Source organism: Arachis duranensis, chromosome 7, assembly GCF_000817695.3.
Source record: "Arachis duranensis cultivar V14167 chromosome 7, aradu.V14167.gnm2.J7QH, whole genome shotgun sequence".
In the NCBI taxonomy this organism is placed as follows: Eukaryota; Viridiplantae; Streptophyta; class Magnoliopsida; order Fabales; family Fabaceae; genus Arachis; species Arachis duranensis.
In genome coordinates this window covers 8,993,704-9,018,528 of record NC_029778.3, presented here as the reverse complement: position 1 = coordinate 9,018,528, position 24,825 = coordinate 8,993,704, and the positions used below count along the sequence as shown (strand labels likewise).

General features: G+C 33.8%; 2 protein-coding genes across 2 annotated transcripts in view; one reads left to right on the top strand and one right to left on the bottom strand.

The window, feature by feature from the left end:
* Positions 1 to 13,818: 13,818 nt before the first annotated feature.
* LOC107496925 (LOB domain-containing protein 21-like) lies at positions 13,819 to 14,497 on the bottom strand. The gene has a single exon (XM_021127372.2). The coding sequence runs from the start codon at positions 14,469 to 14,471 to the stop codon at positions 13,836 to 13,838; it is 636 nt and encodes a 211-aa protein (XP_020983031.2). The 5' UTR covers positions 14,472 to 14,497; the 3' UTR covers positions 13,819 to 13,835.
* Positions 14,498 to 20,799: 6,302 nt separating this feature from the next.
* LOC107496980 (uncharacterized) overlaps positions 20,800 to 24,825 on the top strand; it is a gene marked incomplete in the record, with an annotated part of 4,927 nt that continues 901 nt past the window's right edge. Inside the window, 15 exon segments of the mRNA XM_016118316.3 lie at positions 20,800 to 21,080; positions 21,168 to 21,257; positions 21,454 to 21,565; positions 21,973 to 22,000; positions 22,120 to 22,218; positions 22,335 to 22,404; positions 22,493 to 22,527; positions 22,612 to 22,686; positions 22,783 to 22,878; positions 23,511 to 23,574; positions 23,824 to 23,877; positions 24,036 to 24,121; positions 24,213 to 24,273; positions 24,368 to 24,432; positions 24,544 to 24,649. Of these exon segments, the coding sequence (XP_015973802.1) occupies positions 21,015 to 21,080; positions 21,168 to 21,257; positions 21,454 to 21,565; positions 21,973 to 22,000; positions 22,120 to 22,218; positions 22,335 to 22,404; positions 22,493 to 22,527; positions 22,612 to 22,686; positions 22,783 to 22,878; positions 23,511 to 23,574; positions 23,824 to 23,877; positions 24,036 to 24,121; positions 24,213 to 24,273; positions 24,368 to 24,432; positions 24,544 to 24,649 (1,107 nt within the window).

Sequence of the window (24,825 nt, the reverse complement as noted above, 5' to 3'; positions counted from 1 at the left end):
TATAAAACATGCAACAGGGCTAATTATTGGGTTTAAGTCAGAAACTCATTTCTCGGCTCATCATGAAATCTGCACAACAAAATTATTAATTAAGCATATATGAATTAGGATTAAATTAATAATTTTGTATTTAAATATTTCAATAATGTTTGTTCATCATCAAAATTAAATAGGAGTTTTCCAAACTCATCAAATATAATTACAAATATGTTACACAACGATTACATAAATTTTGTTGTCTTAGGCAAACTCATTTGGATTGATGGAATCATTCTGCACTGAAGTTGATGCCTTGATGACAAACATTATTAAAATTGAAATGGAAAGAAATTTTGAGATTGAGTAAGGAATACTCCCTTTGAATTTGAATTTCTCCCCCTTTCTAAATGTCACATACCTCCCCCTTGATGTATGCTTATTTTACCAAGGGAAGCACTAACCTGTAACATTTAAAATCAAGCTTCAAGTAACAATGTTATTTAGCAAATTTATACATGATGCTAAATGCTTGATTTATGAGCAGTTTTAATTGATAATCAAAACTCATTTGATATCATAAACTGATTTACTGCTCAAACTCAAAAGGTATCCAAATATTTTTCAAACATTTTCCTGTTTAAGATATCAGAGCAAATCAACATGATGAAAAATATTTGAAGAACAAATCAAGGCAGTTTTGATATATTACACAAATTAAAGGAACTGCCAAAAATAAATTTTCAATCCAACAAATTTATCAATGATGAAACAGCAGCCAGGCATCAAAGTAAATCAATCATTATAAACCAAATGCCAATTAAACTTATCATGATAAACCAAAAAAAAAATGCAGTGCAGTTCAAACAGTAATGACCATAGTAAAACTAATGCATTAACAACATGCATTCTTTGAACAAGGGTGATCATGAATTTCCAAAAATGAAAATTTCAACCCTTGTTCCCCTGTTTTTTCAGCCCCTGTTTCGTTCCAATTTCAATTTTGGAACCTAAATTTCCTCCCCCTTTTGTCATCAAAGGGGCACCTGCACAAATCATGATTAACATAACAAAAAGTTCAAGATAAAATAGCAAAAGTGTATCAAAGTATCCTAGAGATTATCCTAAAGCAGTGAGTATCAAGTCATGCTTATACAAAAAAATGATTGAGCCTAATGGAGCCAATATCAAACAGTCACTAATCATCAGAGAAGTTAATATCTTCTTCCTCAGCGTCTCCTCCACTATCATCTCCCAAATCCTTATTAAGATGTTCCAGCATCAGGTTGACCCTTTCTTTGCAATTTTTCCAAGCTTTCTCATTCTCATAAGCTTGCTTGCGGGCTTCTTTATGAGATCGAAACATCATGTCTGCCATGTTTGAAAATTCTCCCAAAATCTGTTGAATGGATCTGATTGTTTTGGAAGATTCTGGCCTGCCTTCATGCTCACTGTCCGATTTTCGCCCTTTGGTTTCCTTAGTTGCTCCTCCACCTCGGATTGTAGACACATCATTTTCTACCTTCTCATTCAACAAATCAACTTTAAAGTACTCAAAAATTCCAGTTAAAAACATACCATAAGGCAGGTTAGCCTTTCTGGTGCTTCTAACAGAATCCCACATGTGTCTAATCATAATATAACCAAAGGAGATAGGAGTAGAGGTAACCAAAGCAAACAATATGAGACAGTCAGAAAATGTTACTCGGTTGTGTGAGCCGCTTTGGGGAGTCAGAATATGAGTGATGATTCGGTGAAGCAGGGAATTGACTGGTCCAAGGGCTTTGTGGGTTGGAATGGTGCCATGCAATCCAGAAAGGTTCTTGCAAATGTGCTGGAGAACAGTATTGTGTGAAACGCCAACTTGTGTGTCCCATTTCTCCACCATATATGCTCGCGGTCCTTCATCCTTGAAGCCTAGGGCCGCTCCAATTGTCTCAGCATCAAGGGCTATTTGAACCCTTTTGACATAGGAATGAAGGGTGCCATCAATGAGTCGCATATTAGCATAAAATTCTCGAACAAGACCTGGGTAGACTGGTTTTTTGATGAGGAGCAAAGGCTTCCAGTTGAGGAGTTCAAACAGAGAGGGAATGTTGGTGCTCTTGAGATTTTCGAGGCTAACAAGATAGGTAGTGCACAAATGACGCTTTTCCATAACCTCTTTGTGAAACTCAAAAGAGGTGCAGGAGTTAAATCTGCTTGGATCAAAATGAGAGTGAGTCTTGCCATACTTGTCTCGGAATTCCATGGATTCCAAGTTTGGAGGTTCAGTTGTGTCATTTAGTGCAAACCCCTGATTCTTCTTTGAGCTTTTTCCGGGGGTAGTCTTCTTCGGTGATGAGGGTGGAGGTGAAGGAGTAGGAGAAGTATGAGATTCTTGCTCTTCTTCTTCAACTACGGGTTTCTTGTTCTTACCTCGGCCTGAACTCTTGTGGGCAATCACCTTTTTTCTCATGGTGGTTGTTTGTTTGGATGGTGGTGAAGGAGAAGATGATGAGGTTGAATGAATGTGGATATGAGTGTGGGTTTGAGGCGTTGATGGTTTTTGAGAAAGAAGAATTATTTCACTCTTTCTTGGCGCGGTTTTCTTTTTCATAGTAATGGAGGAATGAAATATGAAAGGGTGTGGTTGATAACCGAGTGGAGTGGGAGAGAAGCAAGGTGGGTGACGCATTAAATGTGGCTTGGAGAGAGAGAATGATGGAAATAATGATCATTAGTGGGCGGTTAATGACCATTATGGGGTGGTTATTACCCAAAAAGATGATTTCCCTTTTAACTTTTGAAATCTAAAACTGAAAAGTGGTTGCCTTAAATCAAGGGATTAGATGGAGAGAGGGATTTGATTTGACAATAACCACTTCCAAGAAGATATGATGACACAAGGAAGAAGATTTTTATTTGCATAGAGAGATAACTAACAAAACTGTTATGGTGGGGTCATGAAATTTTGGTGGGGCCCGTAAAATTTTGAATTCTGCGTTGCCTCCCCCTTGACCACAGCTCTTCCATTATGCAATTTATTTTTATCTCGTCTAAACCTACGAGCAAAACAGAACAGAGTCACATATTCACAAATTTTCAATGAAGCTTAAATCACACATTCCCAAACTTTTTCTCAATGTACAGAATCTGTCTTCACAGAGAGGTTTAGTAAAAATATCAGCAATTTGGTCTTCAGATTTTACAAATTGAATATCAATAGTACCCTTTTGCACATGTTCCCTAATAAAATGATATTTTCTCTCAATGTGCTTAGTTCTTGAGTGCAGAACAGGATCTTTTGAAATGTTTATAGCACTCATATTATCACAAAATAAGGGTATACTATTGATTTTTAATTTGTAATCTTCCAATTGTGTTTTTAACCAAATTAATTGTGAGTAACAAGCAGATGCGGAAACATATTCGGCTTCAGCAGTGGATAGAGCCACTGTGGCTTGTTTCTTGCTTGACCACATGTTGAGTGAGCTTCCAAGGAAGCAACACATGCCTGAGGTGCTCCTCCTATCCACTCGATCTCCCGCATAATCTGCATCACAAAAACCTACTACACAAAAGTCATCAGATTTAGGATACCATAATCCATAATTACAAGTTCCCTTAATGTATCTAATGATGCGTTTAACAGCCGTAAGATGGGATTCTTTTGGATGTGATTGAAACCTTGAACATACACCCACACTTTGGACTATATCCGGTCTAGAGGAGGTAAGGTACATAAGTGAACCTATCATTCCTCTATACCTAGTTTCATCCACATCTTGGCCATCATCATCCTTTTCAAGTTTAGTATTGGGATGCATAGGAGTGCCCATTGATTTGGAATTTTCTAGGCCAAAATTTTTGATAAGTTCTTTGGCATACTTTTCTTGGTGAATAAAAGTACCACTAGGAGTTTGCTTAATTTGGAGGCCAAGAAAGAAAGTAAGCTCTCCCATTAAACTCATCTCAAACTCACTAGTCATGAGGTTTCCAAACTCTTCACACAAGGAAACATTGGCCGAACCAAATACAATGTCATCAACATAAACTTGAACAAGAAGAATATCATCATTAGAAACTTTAATGAACAAAGTAGTGTCGGTGGTTCCCCTTTGAAAATGATTTACCAATAAGAAGGCACTAAGCCTTTCATACCAAGCTCTTGGAGCTTGTCACTTAACATCCATTTGAAATATTTTGAAATCCTTATGGGCAGCATAGGCAAGAAGCAACCTAATTGCTTCCATTCTAGCTACCGGAGCAAAAGACTCATCAAAATCAATACCCTCTTCTTGATCGTAACCTTGGGCCACTAATCTAGCCTTGTTACGAACAACTTGTCCATCCTCACCAAGTTTATTTTTAAAAACCCACTTAGTACCGGTAACTTTCTTACCATCCGGATAAGGTACTAGTGTCCAAACCTTATTCTTGTCAAATTAAGCAAGCTCCTCTTGCATTGCTTTGACCCATGATGGATCCTCAAGAGCTTGTTTGACATTGTTGGGCTCTATTTGTGACAATAGAGCAAGATTGCTAGGTTCGGTTTGCCTTTTGGTGGATGATCTTGTTGTTACTCCTTGAGAAGGATCACCAATGATGAAATCATGAGGATAACCCCTCATGGACTTCCATTCTCTAGGCTTTCGGACAGATGTAGAGTTTTGATGAACTTCTGGTGGTCTCACTGTTTCAGTTGCTCGTGCCTGCTCAGGAGACAAAACGGAAGTTTCTCCTCCAATCTGACAAGATAAAACCGGGCTGACAGATTCTTCATTTTGCACAGATTTGGGATTTTCTTTACTTGTTCCTGCCTCTTCACAATCTGAATCATTATCCTTCACAATACAGCTCCTTCTCCATCTGAATCATTATCTATCACAATACTGGGAATTATGTTAGAATCACAAAAAGTAACATGTATGGATTCCTCTATAGTCCTATGCTCCTTGAGATAAATTCTATAGGCCTTGCTTGTGGTGGAATATCCAACAAATATTCCTTCATAGGATTTTGGATCAAATTTTCCAAGATTTTCTTTATTATTAAGCACAAAGCATTTGCATCCAAAAACATGAAAGTACTTAAGATTTGGAGGGGTTCCTTTCCATATCTCATAAGGAGTTTTCTTTAACCCTTTTCTAATGATTGTTCTATTCAAAACATAACATGCTGTGTTCACAGCTTCAGCCCATAAAAATTTAGGAATTTTATTCTCACATAGCATGGCCCTAGTCATTTCTTGAAGACTTCGATTCCTTCTTTCAACCACCCCATTTTGTTGGGGTGTTCTAGGGCATGAAAAATTATGAGAAATCCCTAAGTCATCACGGAATTTTTCAAAGTCTTGATTTTCAAATTCTCTTCCGTGATCACTTCTCAAATGGGCAATTTTCAAATCCTTTTCATTTTGAATTTTCTTACAAAGCGTGGAGAAGGCATAACATGCATCATTCTTATGAGCAAGGAAAAGCACCCAACCAAATCTAGAGTAATCATCAACCACTACAAGACCATAGTGTTTACCTCCTAAACTTTGAGTTCTAGTAGGACCAAAAAGATCAATATGTAACATTTTACAAGAAGCACATCATTTATACAAGAAGAAAAGTTTTTACCAACTTTCCCAACAGCCACTATTTTTCCTTTTGCATCATCTCCAAAAGTGACAAGTCCTCCATCATATTCATCAAGCTTTATGAAGACGGTTGTCTTTCCGGTCATATGCCTAGAGCATCCGCTATCCATGTACCACATATTTTCTTTTTTCTTGGATGCTAGGCAGACCTACAAAATAAACTCAAGTGACCTTAGGTATCCAAATTTTCTTGGATCCTTTCACATTAAACCATCTCTTATGTCTCAGATCATTGTAATCAAAAACAACTTTGTAAACTTTATCACCTATCATTCTTTCTCCAAAGAAACATTGAACTGGAAAATGACCACTTCGGTTACATAGTCTACAAAATCTTGGAGTTGCTATTTTATTCGGTTACATAGTCTACAAAATCTTGGAGTTACTGTTTTGTTAAAGTAAGTTGGGTCTTGATACTTTACATCATTTGAAGATGAAGCAATGTTTTCAAAATGTGATTTTTCAGATTTATAAAAACCCAACCCAGCTTTATCATAAAGAGGCTTTTGACTAGCCAAGATTTGATTCAAATTTTCAGAACTTTGGGTGAACTTGGCTAAGTCTTCCTTAAGTCTTTTAACCTCTTTAAGCAACTCTTCATTTTTCTTAAAACAATTCACATATGCAAGGACAGAATGGTCACTTTCACAGCTTCTAACTTGGGCTTTTAACTGCTTATTCTCTTCTACAAGATCACAAGCAGTTTCGGCCTCTCTTAGTTTTTCTTTGAGAAAGTCATTTTCAGCTTTAAGAATGAAATTTTTTTGTTCAAGATCTTGATTCTCAGTTAGAAAACATCTTATTTTTTCAGAAAGATGGTCTATCATAAGATAAAGGTCTTCAGTGTCAGGGTTTTGAAATGATACCTGATCTACCTCATTTGCCATGAGACAGGGCTGTGATTTAGTCTCAGACTCTTCATCATCATCATCTGAGTCATTTTCTAAATCTTCCCATGTGGCCATCAGTCCCTTCTTCTTTACTCTTTTAGGCTTCTCTTCCTTTTTCAACTTGGGACAATCAGATTTAAAATGACCCATTTCCTTGCAATTGTAACAAGTTACTTTGCTAAGGTCTTTCTTCATCTTCCTTGAGGTGCTGCCTTTGCCTTTGAGCTTCACCATTTTCCTGAATTTTTTTGCAAACAACACAAACTCATTTTCAGAAGAGTTATCACTGGATTCATCATCCAGAGGGTTAGTCACAGAAGAAAAAGCAATTCCTTTCTTTTTTGAATCATTTTTCAAATAGGAGTTTTCAAAAGCAAGAAGATTTCCTCTCAAATCATCAAGTGTCATGGAATCTAAGTTACTACTCTCAGAAATAATTAAAGCTTTTGTTTCCCACTCTTTTGTGAGACATCTCAATATTCTTCTCACTAGCACAGATTCTGAATGTGTGATTCCAAGAGCATCTAAGCCAACAGTGATGATATTGAACCGTTCGAACAGTTCATCAATGGACTCTCCTTCCTTCATTGCAAACATCTCATATTCCCTATTTAACATGTCTGTCCGAGTTTTCTTTACAATGGCAGTTCCTTCATGAGTGATTTACAACTTGTCCCAGTTTTCCTTTGTCGTTATGCATCGTGATACTCGTCGGTACTCCTCAAAGCTGATGGCACAGTTGAGCAGATTGGTTGCCTTGGCATTTAACTCCACGGTCTTCTTATCTTCCTCGGTCCAGTTTGTTTCTGGTTTCAGAGAGATTACTCCTTGAGCATTTGTGGTAGTTGGAAATTTAGGACCTTCCAAGATGATCTTCCAAAGTCTGTAATCCATGGCTTGTACAAATATCTTCATCCTCTCCTTCCAATAGGTATAATTTTTCCCATTGAAGAGGGGAGGTCTGTTGCTTGATTGACCTTCAGCCAGATTGTATGACAATACACTTGCGCCATTGTTTTCTGCCATGAGGATCTTTACTCCAAGCTGCAAAGCTTGATCTCTTTGAGACCAAGCTCTGATACCAATTGATGGTTTCAGTGGCTAAGAGAAGGGGGGGTTGAATCTTAGCCCCCTTTTCTGGTGCTAACACTTGCTGACCTTCAGAGAAGACTTTTCTGTTTTTGCTCGTCACTGGACACGAGCAACTTTGTTTTGTCTCGTCCCTTGCTACGAGACTTTTTGTTTTGTCTCGTCACTTGGCACGAGATAATTCTGGTTTTTGCTCCTGTGTAGTAGAAAACAGAAATGGAGTAGAAAGAGAAGAAGATTGCACCCAGATATATCCTGGTTCGGCTGCTAAGTGCAGTGCAGCCTACATCCAGTCTCCATCACAAACATGATGGAATTTCACTATAANAAACAGAATACATTGAAGGAGAAGAGAAAACTGTTAGCTCAGGTAGCTCTGAGAACTCTGTGCCTTGCACTCTTAAATTTTCTCCTTTCTTCAAACAGTGGTTGTTCCCCCTTTTTAAAGAAGAGGAAAGCCTCCACACTTGAAGCCAAAACCGAACCAACTTCTTCCTCCTTCAACAAACACAGAACCGGTTCGGCCACACAGAGAGAGAAGAGATAACCATGCATTAACCAACATGCAATTACCTCTAGTCCTTTCTTGATCATCACCCTTCATCAATTCGGGCTCTCCATCCTTGGCTTCCTCTCCAAGATGGATTTCTGGCCCTTGATGCCTCATGATGATAATGACTTCATCTGCTTCAATCTCTGCCTTCAACCATCACTTCGCCACTCTAGCTACTCCCTGTGGTGGTTGAGCAGAATCAACGACAAGCCATGCTTCAAGAATCTCTCCTCTTGGCCGAATCTTCAACGTCCATTTTTGAGCATGAAAAGCTCAAGATAGCCTCACCAAATCTAACCGCATTTGGTAAGTATCTTGGCCACAGCTCACTTTTATTTTAGTATGTTTTCTTGCCATCATTAGCTTGATAGTCTTGATGCATGCAGCTTCTTCCTTTTCTTGGTTGAAGAACATTTCTTCCATTGTTTCCTGGACAAGGACCGAAGAAAGAAGAAGAAAGAGATGAGAGAGAATTAAAGAATCTGAAGAAAAGCAATGTAGAGTGGTTAAACACATTAATTTGAGAATAGCTTGCTTTTACTTCCCTTAGAGTGGCGTGCATAGTCATAATAGCCATCAAATCAATCTTCTCTCTCTTTCTTATGTTTCCAATGCATTAAATTAAATTTGAATTCCATCCAAAGTGAGGAATAGAATCCGTTGGAAGCATTGAACCATTTTTCTTTGCTTCTTGGGTTCGGTCAAAGCATGAGGAACTTTCTTTTCAAAGGGAATTGGGCTTAGTTGCAATAATCTTTAAATCTGGCCCAATTGATTAACATTTGCTTTCCTGATACAATTGATTTCGGATTAAGCATAGAGCACATAAGAAAGCATTTGTTTGGGCTTGCAACAATAATGTTTATTCTGGCCCATTTAATAATTCAGCCTCATATAGCAATGCTGATTTTTAATTTTGGGCTAGCAACATCTTTGTTTTCCGGCCCAAGGTAAAATCTGCACAACAAAATTATTAATTAAGCAAATATGAATTAAGATCAAATTAATAATTTTGTAATTTAATATTTTAATAATGTTTGTTCATCATCAAAATTTAATAAGAGTTTTCCAAACTCATCATCTTTGATAATAATTTTTCTTTAGTCGACACTGCCTAAGTCGACTTCTCCGCTTGAGAGATAATAGTGCTCAATTCTGGACTAGAAGACAACACCATTATTCCTTCAGAGAAATAAACTTGTCGAGCTTCAGATATGATATTTTCCACGTTAAAGTCGATGTCATCGAAATTCAAATATCCAGCTTCTGGAGAAGGAACATTAAAAGGTGGTTCCATATTTTGATCGACGAATTTTTGTGTCGATAATACGGGAGTAGTGTCTTCGTTGATGAATTTCTGTCTTGACAGTTCGACAAGTTTTTGTGTCGAATGTCCAAGAACAATAGTGACATTTGCAGCAATCAATCATGATCCATATGTAGGCCCAAATTCTTGGTGAGTTTTAGCATCGTTAGGAAGAGGCATATATCGAATCTAAAAAAGAAAAAATATAAAAATCAGGTGGCAGTCGAAAGGTACTTAGCATTGAAAATTTAAACAAAAGAAGTACCAATGGATAATTGAAATATGACATGCTGTTGTCGACGATTAATTCTGAGTTGGAGTCAGGACAGAATTAGACGGACTAACAATGTGAGTAGTCTAAATAGGTTGAAGAATTCTGTTTCAGCATGAACTGGTTGATCCACTTTTCGATCAAAAGGATTGTCGATATCAACAACTTGAGAGGAAGTCCCTTTTTGAGATTGCTTTGACTATAATATATTAGAAAAATAAAAATTTGCAAGGTGAAAATTTTGAGTTGCAATAGACATTATTAAGTATATATCTTTGAGGTTGCATGTCGAACTTTTTGAAACTTTGGTGTTTCAGCTTTTCGTCAGGATATCAATAGGATCACGCTTCTTTGAGGTAAGAGTTGCACCACTCAACCTTCCTCTATTTTGACCTCTCCCTTGTTTGATCTTTTTTTAGGGATTGTGTCTTCATTAGTATCTTATTTTTCTTCAACTGGTTGTGGGTCAGCAGCAACTTGAGTGATAGGTGTCTGTCAAGTAACTGACAAAATTAAAAGGTAAGGTGAGTCGAGCATCAAAATGATGCCTAAAGAAGTACGAAGTACTTGAAAAGAAATTAAATATTTTTTTTATATACTTACCTTTGGTTTTCTTTGATGTTGTCTGCACAGTAGAAAAAATCATATTAGAGAGGTCTTGATTGATAGATGTACATTAAGCAGAAAAATACTTTGACCACCATTCGTGAAAAATAGGAGTCAATAAAAAACAACGATTGATATTCAGATACTAATATTGAATCGACATTTTTTGGTAGTTCATCTCTAACATCTTGTCGAATTCTTTTGTCTCCGACACCTCATAATGAATCATTTGAGCCTTAGAGTCGAGATACACAAAAAAAAGTAAGGTTTGGACTAACCCAAACTGTGAGGCTACACACTAAAAAAAATGAACAACTAGTTTCTTCTTAAAAGTCCTGGTTGATTCATAAGATAATCCGACTGGGAGAATTTGAGGAAGTACTCTATTCAAGGAACGACTCATTAAATTTCAGAGAACGTTATGTATTTCCAGAAAAGCGCGCGTCATTTTATATGATGCGTAACTGTCTTTTCAAATTTTGAGAATTTGAAAAGGTTGCACGTGTCTGACATGAGGAATATTAAAACTTGTATTTTTTGAATAAAATACCAAGTTTTAAAGGGGCAATTTAATGGTACAAAAAATGGATTTTTTTCGACAATAAGAAGTTTCGATTGCCAATGGTTTTGACTACAGAAGCAGAAATGGGTAAGTTGAAGTCGAATAAAGATGGTGTAAAGAACATCGAAGTCGAAGGTAGTTATTGCCTTTCCTTGAGTATTAAGGCTTACTACTTGACATTCAAGTTGAGTGGAGAACATGGGTGCAAAATTTGAGGAATAATCCTACCTCAAAATTCTTAGGAATCAAGATTCTTTATAGTCAAGGTAAGGTCATGACGGAGAAAAAGAAGGAAGTAAGATTGTGGGCCAAGATTCTCCGTGACAAGTCTATCTTGATAGTCTATAAATAGGACAAACTCAGAAGAGTTCTAGGACTTCTTCAAAAACACTAGACCATCACAGATAAACTTCCGCCAAAATTTTCAGTCCCAGCGATGTAACGGAAGACCATAGAGCACAAGTGCATGTGAGTATTGGAAGTCTATTTTTATTTGCTTTTCTTTTATCTTTTTTTTCGTTTCTTTTTTATTTATTTATTTTTTTATTATTTGCTTTACGCATTTTATTTTTACTTTCATTCTTCAAGCATTTTTGCTTGCTTTCAATTTTAATTTTAAATAAAGTTTCATCTGTATGTTTGTAATTCTTTATTACTTCTCACAATTCGAGCATCTCATATTTCGACACAAACGTTAAATAAATTTCTGGTCGAACCCATTCTTTTTCAAAAAAATCATATTTACTCTCTGATATTTAAAATCTTGATACAAGATTAATTGAACACTCTATTAAAAAATTTGTCAAAGTTACCAAAAATAAAGTGAAATAGAATTCATTTCAAGTTTTATGTTTGATTCTATTTTTATTTATGAGAAAAATTTGTTTGTAAAGTTCATTCAATCAATAATACAGTGTACATTCTTTTTTTTATTTGCAAAGTCTATTTTAATATTTATATATCATAAATCTTAGGGTTCTTGATATAATTTGGTTGACGCACCTTCTATCAAAATAAAAAAATTAAAATCCAAACAAAACAATTTTATTTACACTTATATTCACTCGATGGCTTAGACGCCACTAACAAATCTTTATATAATTATGTTTAAAAAAAAAAAAAACTACTCGGTTAAAAACTGGAGAGATCAAGTTAGTTCGGTTGAATCAAATGGTCATCCCTAATCAATTTTTACGTGAGTGTATCCAAGTGCACTGTTAAATGAATATTTCGATCGAGTCACGTGCAGTGCCAAGTGCAGCTGTGCTATGAAAACTCGCATAATTTATGGATTCAGAAGGTGATATCTCTGCCATACATACACGTGCAGCCCAGCATTATTTCTGCAACACATGGATCGCCAGAAAAATGTTGTACTTCTAATTTCTTCCTTCTACTTTTTCCTTCCAATAATTAATAACAAATTGTGTACGTATAATGTTGTTAATTCTATTATTTTTCCCTCTATTAGAAATTCTAATGTCTTTTCTAATTTATATAATCAAGCAACATTAATTCTTGTATGCTTTCATTATTGCTTGCTTGTGTTAATAATTAATAATTATTGATTTTTAACTATTAATTTTATATAAAAATAATTAGACGTTAGTTTTTACTGAATTACTATTCTTCTTTATATTTAAAAAAAAAATTCTAACACTGACAAAAGCCCATGATCTCTTCATCAGTCATGTAATGAGACTCCATGTCGGTAGCATGTTGATGTATTAAAAGCGGTATTAGATAAGTACTGACCATTTCCAAAATTGGTAAAATTAAACAACAATGGTATATGGTATTATTAACAAAGAATTCAAGGTATATATTGGGGTTATTATTACGTTACTATTAATAATGGTTCATGTACCTAGAATAGTAGTATATATAAGGGGTTTTCATTTTGATTGTTTGGGCCATAGCATGATGTTGGCATTAATATGTTCCATACACATACACCACAAATAACCTAATACGTGTAATCAAATAGAATTTTATATAAATATTGAATTAAAACTAATAAAGAAAGTACTGTTGAAAATTGTATAGATTGGTGTCTATAGTCATTAGTCTTTGGATTCCCATGACTATGATAAAAGCTTATAAGGACCATTGGTGGTGGGGTTTCTTTTTTCAGTGAGAATCATGATGGGGATGCTCCATGTTTCAATAGAACAGTACGGTGGTAAGACCCACTATGGGAGGAAAATCGTTCAAAAAGAAAGATAGGCAAAAGAATCAAACTTGCTAGTGTTGCTTTCTTTTTTTGTACTGAATATGGTGTCTCTCTCACTCATCTAGTTAATGGCAATGAATGCTCATTGTTCTCGTGTCCACATCACTCAAAAGCCATATATCTCATCTTAATTCACTACAAGAATATAATAATAACCCCTCTTATCACAATTCTCATCGAATCATCGAATATCATTGCAATTCGCATAAACAAACTGATTTATTATTAGTCAGACTCAGTTTAATTTCTTTCTCAGATGTTTTTTTCTGATCCAAACAATTTCTTATTAATGACAGCATATTTTTCATGATGGAGAATTACACGCGAAATTAATAGCTAAAAATTATTAGATGAAACCAGTGCAGTCGACTTCACGTGAAGTTGATAGCTGAGAGCATCAGATGAAAATTTAGTCAAATTAATTAAATCATCTAACGGTTTTCAATTATCAACTTCACGTGAAGTCGATTGCATCTGAGTTTTCATCTAATTTAATATATGTAACTTAATTATTATCTAATAGTTCTTAACTAAACAAAAATTAAATCATCGTGGTCGAAATTGTGGAAAAAAGATGTGAAGATCAGGCAAATTCATTGACGGAGTTGTTAATTATTTATATGAATTAATAACATATACAACAAAAGGGGCTGGTTTTGATTGATTAGAAAATTGAGAAAACAAACAACAAGGAAAGGGACAATAATTGAAGATCGAAAACATCTAAAATATATATGGAATTTGAATGAAATCGTCGACTACAGTGGTGGGAAAGGATTGAGAGGAAGAAGAAGAGGCGTGGCAGAAAGCAGCAGTGTCATTGAAATCAGAGGAAGAAGGGAATTCAGGGAAAGGAGGCAAGGAAACTTGAGAATGATTGAAATGAAAGATGTTATCGGAGGAAGAAGAGGAAGAAGTAATAAGAGAAGTAGCATCAGCAGTAGCAGTAGCAGCAACAGCAGAATAGCGAGCAAGACGATCCTTGGCAATGGCGAGATCGTGCTGAAGCTCGAGCATTTTCCTCTGGAGGAGAGCAATGGCGCCAATGCAGCCGTAAACAGGGTCGCGGAGGCGGGCCTCGGCCTCGTAGGCGAGGGAGTTGACGGTGTCTTCCCGCTGGTCCTCGGGGACCTCGACGAGGATCTTGCTGACATTGCTGGCACCGAAGACCTTGTGAACTTTGGCGAATTTCTTGCACTCGTCGGAGCGAAAGTAAGGGGCGAATATGCAGTTAGGGATGCACCTTCTCTTCAAAAATTTGCAGGCGGCACAAGAAGAACTTGAACGTGGCTCGTAACCCTTCATGATGGCTCCTCCTCCTGATTTTTTCATAACAAGAAATGAATATGGATGTGTCATGTGTGTGTATGCATCGCTATTTAAGGGGAACCACATTTCATGCCACAGTTAGATCAGGTGAACGTCGCACTCACTCTCCAGAAGAACACTTGCATGGGCCACGCCTCTGCTGTCCTTTTACACCTTCTTCTTTCCTTTTTTCTTTTTTCTTTTTTCTTTTTGCATGAGTTGTATACACAAAATTACTTCTTTTCAATTAGTTTCCTTCTATAATAGCTCCATTTCATCCAATTTTCATCATATTTTAAATTGGTAAAAATTTATATACGGTTATTTTTATGCGAAGTTAATAGTTGAAAATTAATTAAATAATTTGATAAATTTAATTAAATTATCATTTAACAACTCTCAATTCTCAATTATCAACTTCACTTAAAATAATTTCATGTGAATTTTTATCTCTAGAAGTAGAGAGATAATTAAAATGGTAATATTTTATGTCAATATGTAAAACTCATAGTTTTAGTGACTTATTATTTTAAGTGGATCGATTAATGATTGGTTCCACTTTACGAGTATTTTTAAATGTTCAATTTTAAACTTTTAATTTAATTTAATTTTAGATTTTACAAAATGATAGATCAATATTTGTTCATCATATAATATAAATAGTATTTTAAAATTAAATGTGAGATTTTTAATCAATATTTAATTTTAATTCAATTTAAATTTTATGACTTCGATTTTCCACTAAAATAAAATAATCTTTTCATACTACAATCAATATCATTTTATCAATAATTTCCAATGAAGAATGAAATTAAAAAATGGTCTATTTTTATATATTAGCTTTAAAATCCTAAAAATCACTCTATTAAACTTGTTTTAATAATTCCATGTATATGTAGAGTGGATTTTATTTTCTTGAGGGTGGAAACTCAAGTGTAGTTGCATGAAGTTGATACATGAGAGTTGTTAGATAATTTGATTGATTTAACTAAATTTTTATCTAATTGTTCTCAAATATTAACTTTACGTGAAATCAAATTCACCTGAGTTTTTACCTTTCTTGAGTTGATCTATCATATTTAATTTAGTTTTTGGACAATTTAGTTTCTGTAATTTCTGTAATTATTCTCTTATACGGCTAGTCATGCACATATTATTATCATCGCTTACGTTATTGATTGAAAATTTGAAAATTGGGAGTGCAAAGGTAGGTCCAAATAATTGATTCATGTGGACAATGGGTGGTGTGTGTTGGTAGTTTTCAAGTTGGACATGATAGTTCATGAATAAAGATATGGGGATATTTTGATTGACTAAATTAAGAAAAGAAAATATTCGCAATAAATGTAAACTTATCCCGTTGGAGGTGATACATTGCATACATGCTCAGATGGAAACCAATGGGATCAAAATTGAGTACTTTGGAATTTATATTACATGTAGTTTTGGAATCTATAGTACACCATAGTGGAGCCAAAAATAAAGCTACCCATATATTGTTTTCTGCCTTTTCTATCATTAGATATTCCGTTACTTCGGTTGTTATTTTTCTCTTTCAATTCTAGTTGCTTTCTAACAACTCAAACTGTAAATAAATTACATATGCCTACAATATCACTGCATGCCAAATTTTATTACATCAAATTAAACCACTACACATTATTGGTAGTAACTAGCTAGTAACCTAATATGAGTTTCCCTTTTTTATTTCTAAACGAATAAATAAATTTTGGGGGTGTGTGTTCTTTTTATTTTATTTTATTTCTTGTTTTGAGAAGGCGTGGATATGACATAATATATGGTAAAGTAAATAACTACGCACGTGTATATATAATTTAATTTTGATTTGTTGTGCATATGAAATAATTTAAATGTGTATCTAATTACGACATATTAATAAAAATAATTATTTTTTATATATTAACTACATAAATAGTCATTCAAAAGAATATTTGAATAAATATGATTGGATGACTAAATAAAATATTTTATACTACCAGTATATCAAATATATATATATTTCTGTTAAAAAGTAGTGTTAACAAAAGTCTTAAAAACATTAATAAAGGGGTTTAATAGATAAAGTTTCTGTTGAAACACTAAATAATACAATTTTTAATGTATTTATTGAAAAAAAAATCTGTTAATAGTAATCTTAATTAATGCCAAGAGCACTTTCTTACATAGACCTTTTTCTTGGATAATTTACATAAACTTTTATGTATAAGAAAAAAAACAACTTTTTGTGTATATTTAATGATATTGTTTGAAATTTCAAAATCCTTCTTTTTAAAAATTTTTGTATTCTTAAGACGTTGTCTTATTAAAAAAGCTTTTCAAATGCACTTTAACAATGCTTAATTAAGATAGAAAACGATACTTTAAAAGTTTCCTCCATCATCACTTGAAGGTTTCATTGCTTAAGCAAAATAAGGCCAAGGGTTCATGATGATAAATTGATTAATATTCGTTATTTTGGACACGCGCTAGGCCATAGTAGCTGAATTTAATATTAGATTAATTAATTAACTAAGCAATACATAGATTCAGTAGTTCAAACTGTTGCAATAGATTCTAAGAATAATAACTTTTGCATCTCTAATCTTGTCCTCACACCAACATTTAAGTTGGAAAAATGAAAAATTGATTATATATATATATATTCACTTGATTAAGAAAGCACAACTTTTTACCCAAAAAAGAAGAGGTTCGACTTAATCATAAATGTCATCATTCTATACTTCTGTATGTAATGGAAATTGCGAAATGAGGCAGTGAGTTTTGTTTTTGTTTTTCATTTTATTTTGAGGTTATAGGTAATTATAATCTTATGTAACAGTAAAATGTATGTTTGAATTCTTTAAAGAACTAATAGTTCGAGTAGTTTATATTTTAATTTTTTATTTTAATTTTTATATTTTTATTTTAAAGTTTGTGAAAAAATTTAAAATAATAAAAATAACAAAATTAGGATATGGCTCTTTTCTGAAACCCAATCGACATAAAAGAGTGTATAATTTTTGGGTGAAGTTAATAAGTGAGAGTCATTAGACGAAAATTTAATCAAATCAGTCAAATCATCTAACGGCTCTTAATTATCAACTTCACGTGAAGTTGACTATACTTGAGTTTTCACTATAACTTTTATCATCACTCAATTAATCTAGTTTTGGTAAAAATTGTATTGTTTCTACTAGTCCTTCATCAATCTATTATTCTATCACATTAAATGATTAAGTGATTCTAAAAATTTTCTTAAAAAGATCTTCAACGTAAACACACGTTTCCAGAAGACTTATGTTATATATATGTATTTAAAAAATTATAGATGAATAAATTATTTTTGTAATTAAGTTTAATTAATTTTTTTCCAATTAAAATTTTTATTATCAATCCTTAAACTATTGAAATAATTTTACTAAACTTAGTTACTAAAATGACTTGATCATATATAGTATTACTGAATTCTTTTTACATCAAATTTATGAGATCCACCCTAATTACAAATGAATTGTACCTAAAAAGAAGTGATAAAGAAAGGAAGGGATATATATAGGCAATGGAGAAAAATATAAAGGAAGGTAACTTAAAGTTATGTAAACTCTAGATGTGTTTTTGATTTGGTAAGAGAGTGGGACATAAGATAACATGTAAAAGAAGAAGAGGGGAGGATAAATGTCATTTCAAAAAGACTTTGGTGGTAAGAGATAGAAAAAATGGAAAGCGATGGAAGATGATAATGCATGCACCCTCCAAAACCCAAACTTCATAATATAGAGCCCACTTTGTTTAATGCGCGTCGTTTTCCCTCAAAACAAACAAGGGACAACAGTGTGTGGGGTGAGAATCGGAGGCACACTACCAGCCGTTAGATCAACATCAACGGTCACGAGTGGATCACGGAATACTGATAAATGGCCTCCGTGAAATGGGCCGGCCCAAGAATGATTGGTGATAGACTATAAGTAAATAAGCCCCACCCTTTTCTCCTTTTTTTTTTAATATTATATTTTGTTTTCTTCATCCGTATTTAATATTTAATAGTTTTTAAATCATAATAATGTGACTCAATGTGGACGTGAATCATGATTCAGACTTTCTGATACGATGTACTAAAATGGGCCTAGGCCTATTGCTTGACTTGGTCATAAGCTAGTGTGAGTAGTGAGGCACCCCCCGGTACTTTCTCCCTCTATTATTTGCTTTGGTTTTTTGGAATCAAATTCACTTTGAACTTTGGAGCAAATGAAATGGTTGGGAAAAGTAGAATCTGGTGGTTCAAATCCGCAAGGGAAAGTAAAACATAGGAGCTAAATAGAGTAGGGATAGTTCCAACCTTCCTAGATCATTTGGTCCATTTTTTTGTTCTATGCATTCTTCACAACTCAAGTTTATATGGAATAGGATGGAATATGTGAAATTCATAATATGATCACTTTTTTAAGAATATTTTTCCTTTTCGTATATGTGGTGAAAGATTGAAAAGTGAAATTCCGTTTGACCCTTTTTTTTCTTCGTTTGTGATGTGAGCACCATATTTGTCCAGTCATCCTCTCAGGTTATAATATCCTTTTTCTCCTTTTTAATAATATTTTTCTTTTATTTAAAAGAATAATAATGTTATATCTTGGCTATTTTAACAATTAACAATGAAATTTGTATAGTTATCATGTTAATTTTTTTTAATATATACAGTTCACATGTAATAATATCAAAGGATAATTTATATTTAGTATTGTTCCGAGGTAATAATTTTGAATATGGTTGTGAGATTCAAACGTTTTTAGGAGTAGATGAGGATTTCAACGTTTAAATTTGAACGGTAGTGAAATATTTACAAATGATTTCGATACTTAAATTAGTAAGAATTTTAGAAAGTTTTATATAAAAAATAGATTCATTAAAATATATGTTGGGGTATTTATAAAGTAGCAATGTAAGATTTAATCATTTTTTAGAGATGTATTCCCTATATTAAAAGTAGTTATCACTAAAGTAATGCGATAAATACTTATCTTACTCTCCAAGTTAGGTCGATTTTAAAAACTAAGTTAGCCTAACCGACAAAATTAAGCTTTATGGATTGGACCTAATACTATTGTGCTGATTTTGCTAGACCCAACTTAAATATAATTTGTCTATTAAAAGAAAGGTGAACTGAACTCATATTCTATAAACAAATATCATTCATAAATTGAAAAAACACTCATATTTCTTTTTTTATTCTTGCTCCTAATTAAGATGTTTGAGTAAAGCTACTCTCATATGTGGGAGGTTAAAACAAAGGCAAGGAAGTGATGATTGACTACTTTACCAAATTTATAATTTATTTGTACAAACTATTTGATTTTTTTTTGTTTGTAAAGTGATTGTCATAGAATTGTAAAAAGATTGACCACACAAATTTCTCATTTTAGAACTCAAATCTTAAATTTGGTTTTTTAAATTTTCAATTACCTTTAATTCGAATTTAAATTTTTATTTTCATTAATAACATACTAATGTGATATTAATGTGTATAATTAGTATCACATATAAAATATAATTTATTTACGTGTTAATTAATTACACGTAATATATCAAAATGAATGATAGTGTTATATGTTATAACATGATTTATTCACGCATTAAATTAATGTTATATGTCATAATATTATTTGTCTAGATATATGTTATTATTGCAAGTGACTTAAATTAATTTTTAAATTGTATTAAATAGCTCAATTTAATTTTTAAAATTAAAGATTGTATATCAAATTTGTTCATATTTCATAATGAACCAAACTTTTTCATATGCAAACCAATAAAAATTAAAATTAAAATTTCATAATAAATTAGTCATTGATTTTTTGGATTGAATAATAGGGTGAGAGACAACTAAAAAAAATTAAAGGCTATCAAATTGTTTTGGGTCCAACTGGCAACTATCACCCTTTAGTCGATTCCCCCCACCCTACTCTTATTGGGCTAGGCCAACAAATTTTCACATGATTGAAGCCTTCCCTGACCAAGAAAAAAACAGGAGCACCTTCTCAACCTCCTCCTTTTCTGAGAGAATTGAATCAATTGATAAACGAAAAGCTGCGAATTCCGGATGGTGACATCACTGAGGAGGACCGACTACGACATCAGCTCCATGCATCAAGTCCCCGAGTTTCTGATGGAAGTTTCGATGACAACGGCGGAGCGTCGAGACATTGGCTTCGAGGAAGAAGAGAAGAGCTTCGATTAGGGTCGGGCATTAGGGGGTTGGGTCGCTGGGCGAATTCGGGTTTTGGGTGTTAGGCCGGGTCAGTTTTCTGGCCCAAGGCCAAGTAAAAAAAAAACGAAAGCACTCCCTGACAAAAAAAAGACCAAAAAAAAAAAATAAATAAAAAACCCCTTAAACCCTCGACAGTGGCAGCAGGCTAAAAAATTAGCAGACTCCACCCTTGGTCGTGAGCGGCCACCGTCTGCTCGGTTCTCAGTCGCATTCGCCGTCGCCGTGGTTTCTGTCTCTGCTTCTTCAGCTCGCTGGGGAACATAGATAGAGTGAGTGCTGTTCATGTTATTGTTTTAGCTGCTGCTTTATTAGATTAGACAGATTGCAGAAGAATGAAGGTCAAAGTTATATCTCGTTCTGTTGATGAATTCACCCGGGAACGAAGCCAAGACCTTCAGGTATTCACTCCTTAAATAAACTGCTATTTGTTTTCCGTGTCTCTTTCTCATTCACTATTTAACCTAACATTCTTGTTATTATTGAAGAGGGTATTCCGCAACTACGATCCCAACCTTCGTACTCAAGAGAAAGCTGTTGAGTATGTCCGTGCTCTCAATGCTGTCAAGTTGGACAAGGTTCGTTTCTCTTTTTCTTTCTTTCAATTAATTCGAGAAAATATGATAGTTGAATGCGAATTTTTTTTTTCCATTTTTAATTTGAGTTGTTTGAGATGGCTTTGATGTGTGTAACTAACATAAAGAGTTATGGGCATATGGCTTTACTTTGTCTCTTATTTTTTTTTCTTTTCCTTCTTATTATGTGGTTGAGTAGATTTTTGCAAGACCGTTTATAGGTGCAATGGATGGGCATATAGATGGGGTTTCCTGTATGGCTAAGAATCCTACCCAATTGAAATGGATATTTTCTGGTGCAATGGATGGAGGTACTTCAATTCTTCCTTGTTTCTTTCTCATGAGTATATGAATGTTCCATTGTATGGGAAAATTTGGCTCAAAATTTATGCTTTTAGCACTTGGGCTATTGAAAGAAACAGCAAGAGTGAATTCTGATTGTAAAGAATCATCTACACATTAGGGCTTTATATAATACAATTTTTTTTCCCAATATAGTAATGCATCTGTTCTTTACAATTATGTCTGTCTCTGTCAGTTTTGCTGGTTTTAAGATTGATTTTCCTTTGATATAGTTGTTAAGTAATGCATCGTAACTTTTCCTTAGAATACGCTTAATTGATTTTACGTCTTAAATTCGTATGCAAACTATGATAAATGAGAGGAGGGTTGCTTATATTTTGGGAACAAGTAACATTTATCTTTGCTGTATGCGCAGATATTCGTCTCTGGGATATAGCTTCCAGGTAATTGGGTTTCTTATATTTATTTTTCTGTTTCTGTCTGCATTTTCTAATCAATTAGCCTATGACTGTACCCATTGTATCTAAATATTTTTTGTTGATTCTATTTATCAATGAAAAAGGCGCACAGTTTGTCAGTTTCCTGGTCATCAAGGTGCTGTCCGAGGCTTGACTGTATCAACAGATGGGCGCATGCTTGTGTCATGTGGTACTGATTGCACGTAAGATCAACCGTTTTAATCTTTTATCAAATCCTATTAAGCTATCATGACTATAACATTTAACTTCGATGGTTAGCTCTTCTGATGTAAACTGCATTTTTTGTTTTGGAGTACAGTGTTAGACTTTGGAATACTTCTGTTGATAATCTTATGGAGTTGGGTCACTCAACTAAGAATTCTGTAGAGGTAAGATGTTATGCTGCAGATTAAGTTTTCCTATTCCTTTTTCACCGGTTATTCTTCCTCACACAATTTTGCAAACACTCTTCTGCAGCCAGCAAGTGTTCATGTTGGGAAGAATGCATTTTTGTAAGTATTGGTGTGATTCACCAGGAAAACATTGAAACTTGTTTTAATATTATTTTTAAGTGTAGCTTGCTCTTGAATGTTTAGGGCTGTTGATCACCAGTGGGATGGTGAACTTTTTGCCACAGCTGGTGCCCAAGTAGATATATGGAATCACAACAGGTATCAGTTTATTTATTTCGGACAAAGAACTTACCCATTTTCTTAATCTTTTTTCCCTTTAGAATTTTTTTTATTAGTTTGTCTTTCATATTGCAGATCTGAGCCTATAAACAGTTTTCAGTGGGGAACAGATTCAGTAATTTCGGTTCGGTTTAATCCCGGAGAACCAAATCTCCTAGTAGCATCTGCTAGGTATGTGGGAATCGTAATAGATAACCATTCAGTAATTGTTTATATCAATAATTAAAATCCAAACCCCCCCCCTCCCCCTTTCCTTGTAAATGTCCTGATCTATTTTGCCCTTCTTTTTTCTTTTTGCTTCTGTTTACTGCTTTGCTTATTTTTTGCCATTCTTGTTGATTTTTTTTCTCTCTCTCTCTCTAGTATTTATTAACTTGATAATCTGCTTGTTTGAATACAATATTCTTATTGCGATATTCCATCTCTGTTATCTAAACCCTGTTACTGAGAACTTGGGTATGTTCTGTTTTAATTTTGACAGAATTGAAGTGGAAAGAATTTATTGTTTGCGAATGAGTTTTTAAAGTGATTTTAGAACAGTGGACTTGTATGGATGATATAAAATAGTCACAATTTTAAAGTAAAATAATTAAAGTTATACTATCTACTTCATTTGCCTTGGATGTTGTGCAAGATTTCAAAGGACTTGTATGATTCATCCCATGCTAGAACATAAGTAGTTGGGTCATTTTACTTCTGTTTCCCCGACACGATGCATGAGTTCCTGCCCGTCTGCGTATGTAATGTTTGAGTTTGAATTTGTCATGAGTTATTTATTTGTCTAACCTGTTTTATTATTGTAGTGACCGAGGTATAATGTTATACGATCTACGTATGGCTACTCCAGTGACAAAAATGATAATGATGGTAATTATTCTGTATAATTAGTTTCAATTTCAACACAGGTGTAGATTTTCATTTTCCTAAGTCGAGCAATCAATTTTACTTTACTTTAGTAACTTATTCTCTTATTTACTTCTACTTCACAGTAGACTATATCATTGGTAATTCTCTATTGCATTCTTGCTATCATCATCATATTTGTTCTTTCTGTTTGCATTTTTATCCAAATTACTTAGTTCACGACTATACTGACCTTTTTTCACTATGTGGCAGACCAAAACAAATTCGATAGCATGGAACCCAATGGAACCAATAAATTTCACAGCTGTAAGTTCATGAGATGAATTTAACCAGTGTTTTTTTAAGCTATTATTGTATTAAGATTTTGGTTGTAGCTAACTTCTAAAATATTTATCTGTGTTTTTGAAATTCTATCTTTTCAATTATTATTTGTATTCTTATGGACAAATTGCGTTACCATGCAGGCAAATGAAGATGGAAATTGCTATAGCTATGATGCAAGAAAGTTAGATGAAGCCAAATGTGTTCATACAGATCATGTTTCTGCAGTGTGAGATCAATTTTCCCTAAATATTTGCTATCTTTTTCTCTTTCATAATTCTAGAACTTATCAACCATATTATTCATATTTTGTTCTACAGGATGGACATTGACTATTCACCGACTGGTCGAGAATTTGTGACTGGATCGTATGACAGAACAGTTAGTTCACTTGGACTTCATTTTAATCCTTTGTCCTTTGACTTATGTCGTTACGTAACTATATTTTTATGCTTCAACTATTGGTCTTTTCCAGGTGAGGCTTTTCCATTATAACAGTGGTCACAGCAGGGAGATTTATCATACTAAGAGAATGCAAAGGTTTGTGTAGTTTATAAATCTTGAATTGAGGGGTTTTTTGTTATTTTTTATTTTTATTTATTTATTTTTGTATAGAGGTCACTAAAAGTTGATATTTTCTTTGTTTATCAGGGTATTCTGTGTCAAGTTCAGCGGTGATGGAAGTTACGTGATATCTGGAAGTGATGATACTAATCTCAGGCTTTGGAAGGCTAAGGCATCAGAACAACTTGGAGTTGTAAGACTTCTTTACATCTACTATCAAATTCATAGATGCATCCAGCCGTAAACCACTGCTTCATATGGAAAATATATTGTTTTGTGTCTGCCTATATGATTCTTCGTTTACACTTGAGTATGGATCTCTTTTTATTTCTTTTCCCCCCTTACAAAAGGAAAATTTATTTGAAATAC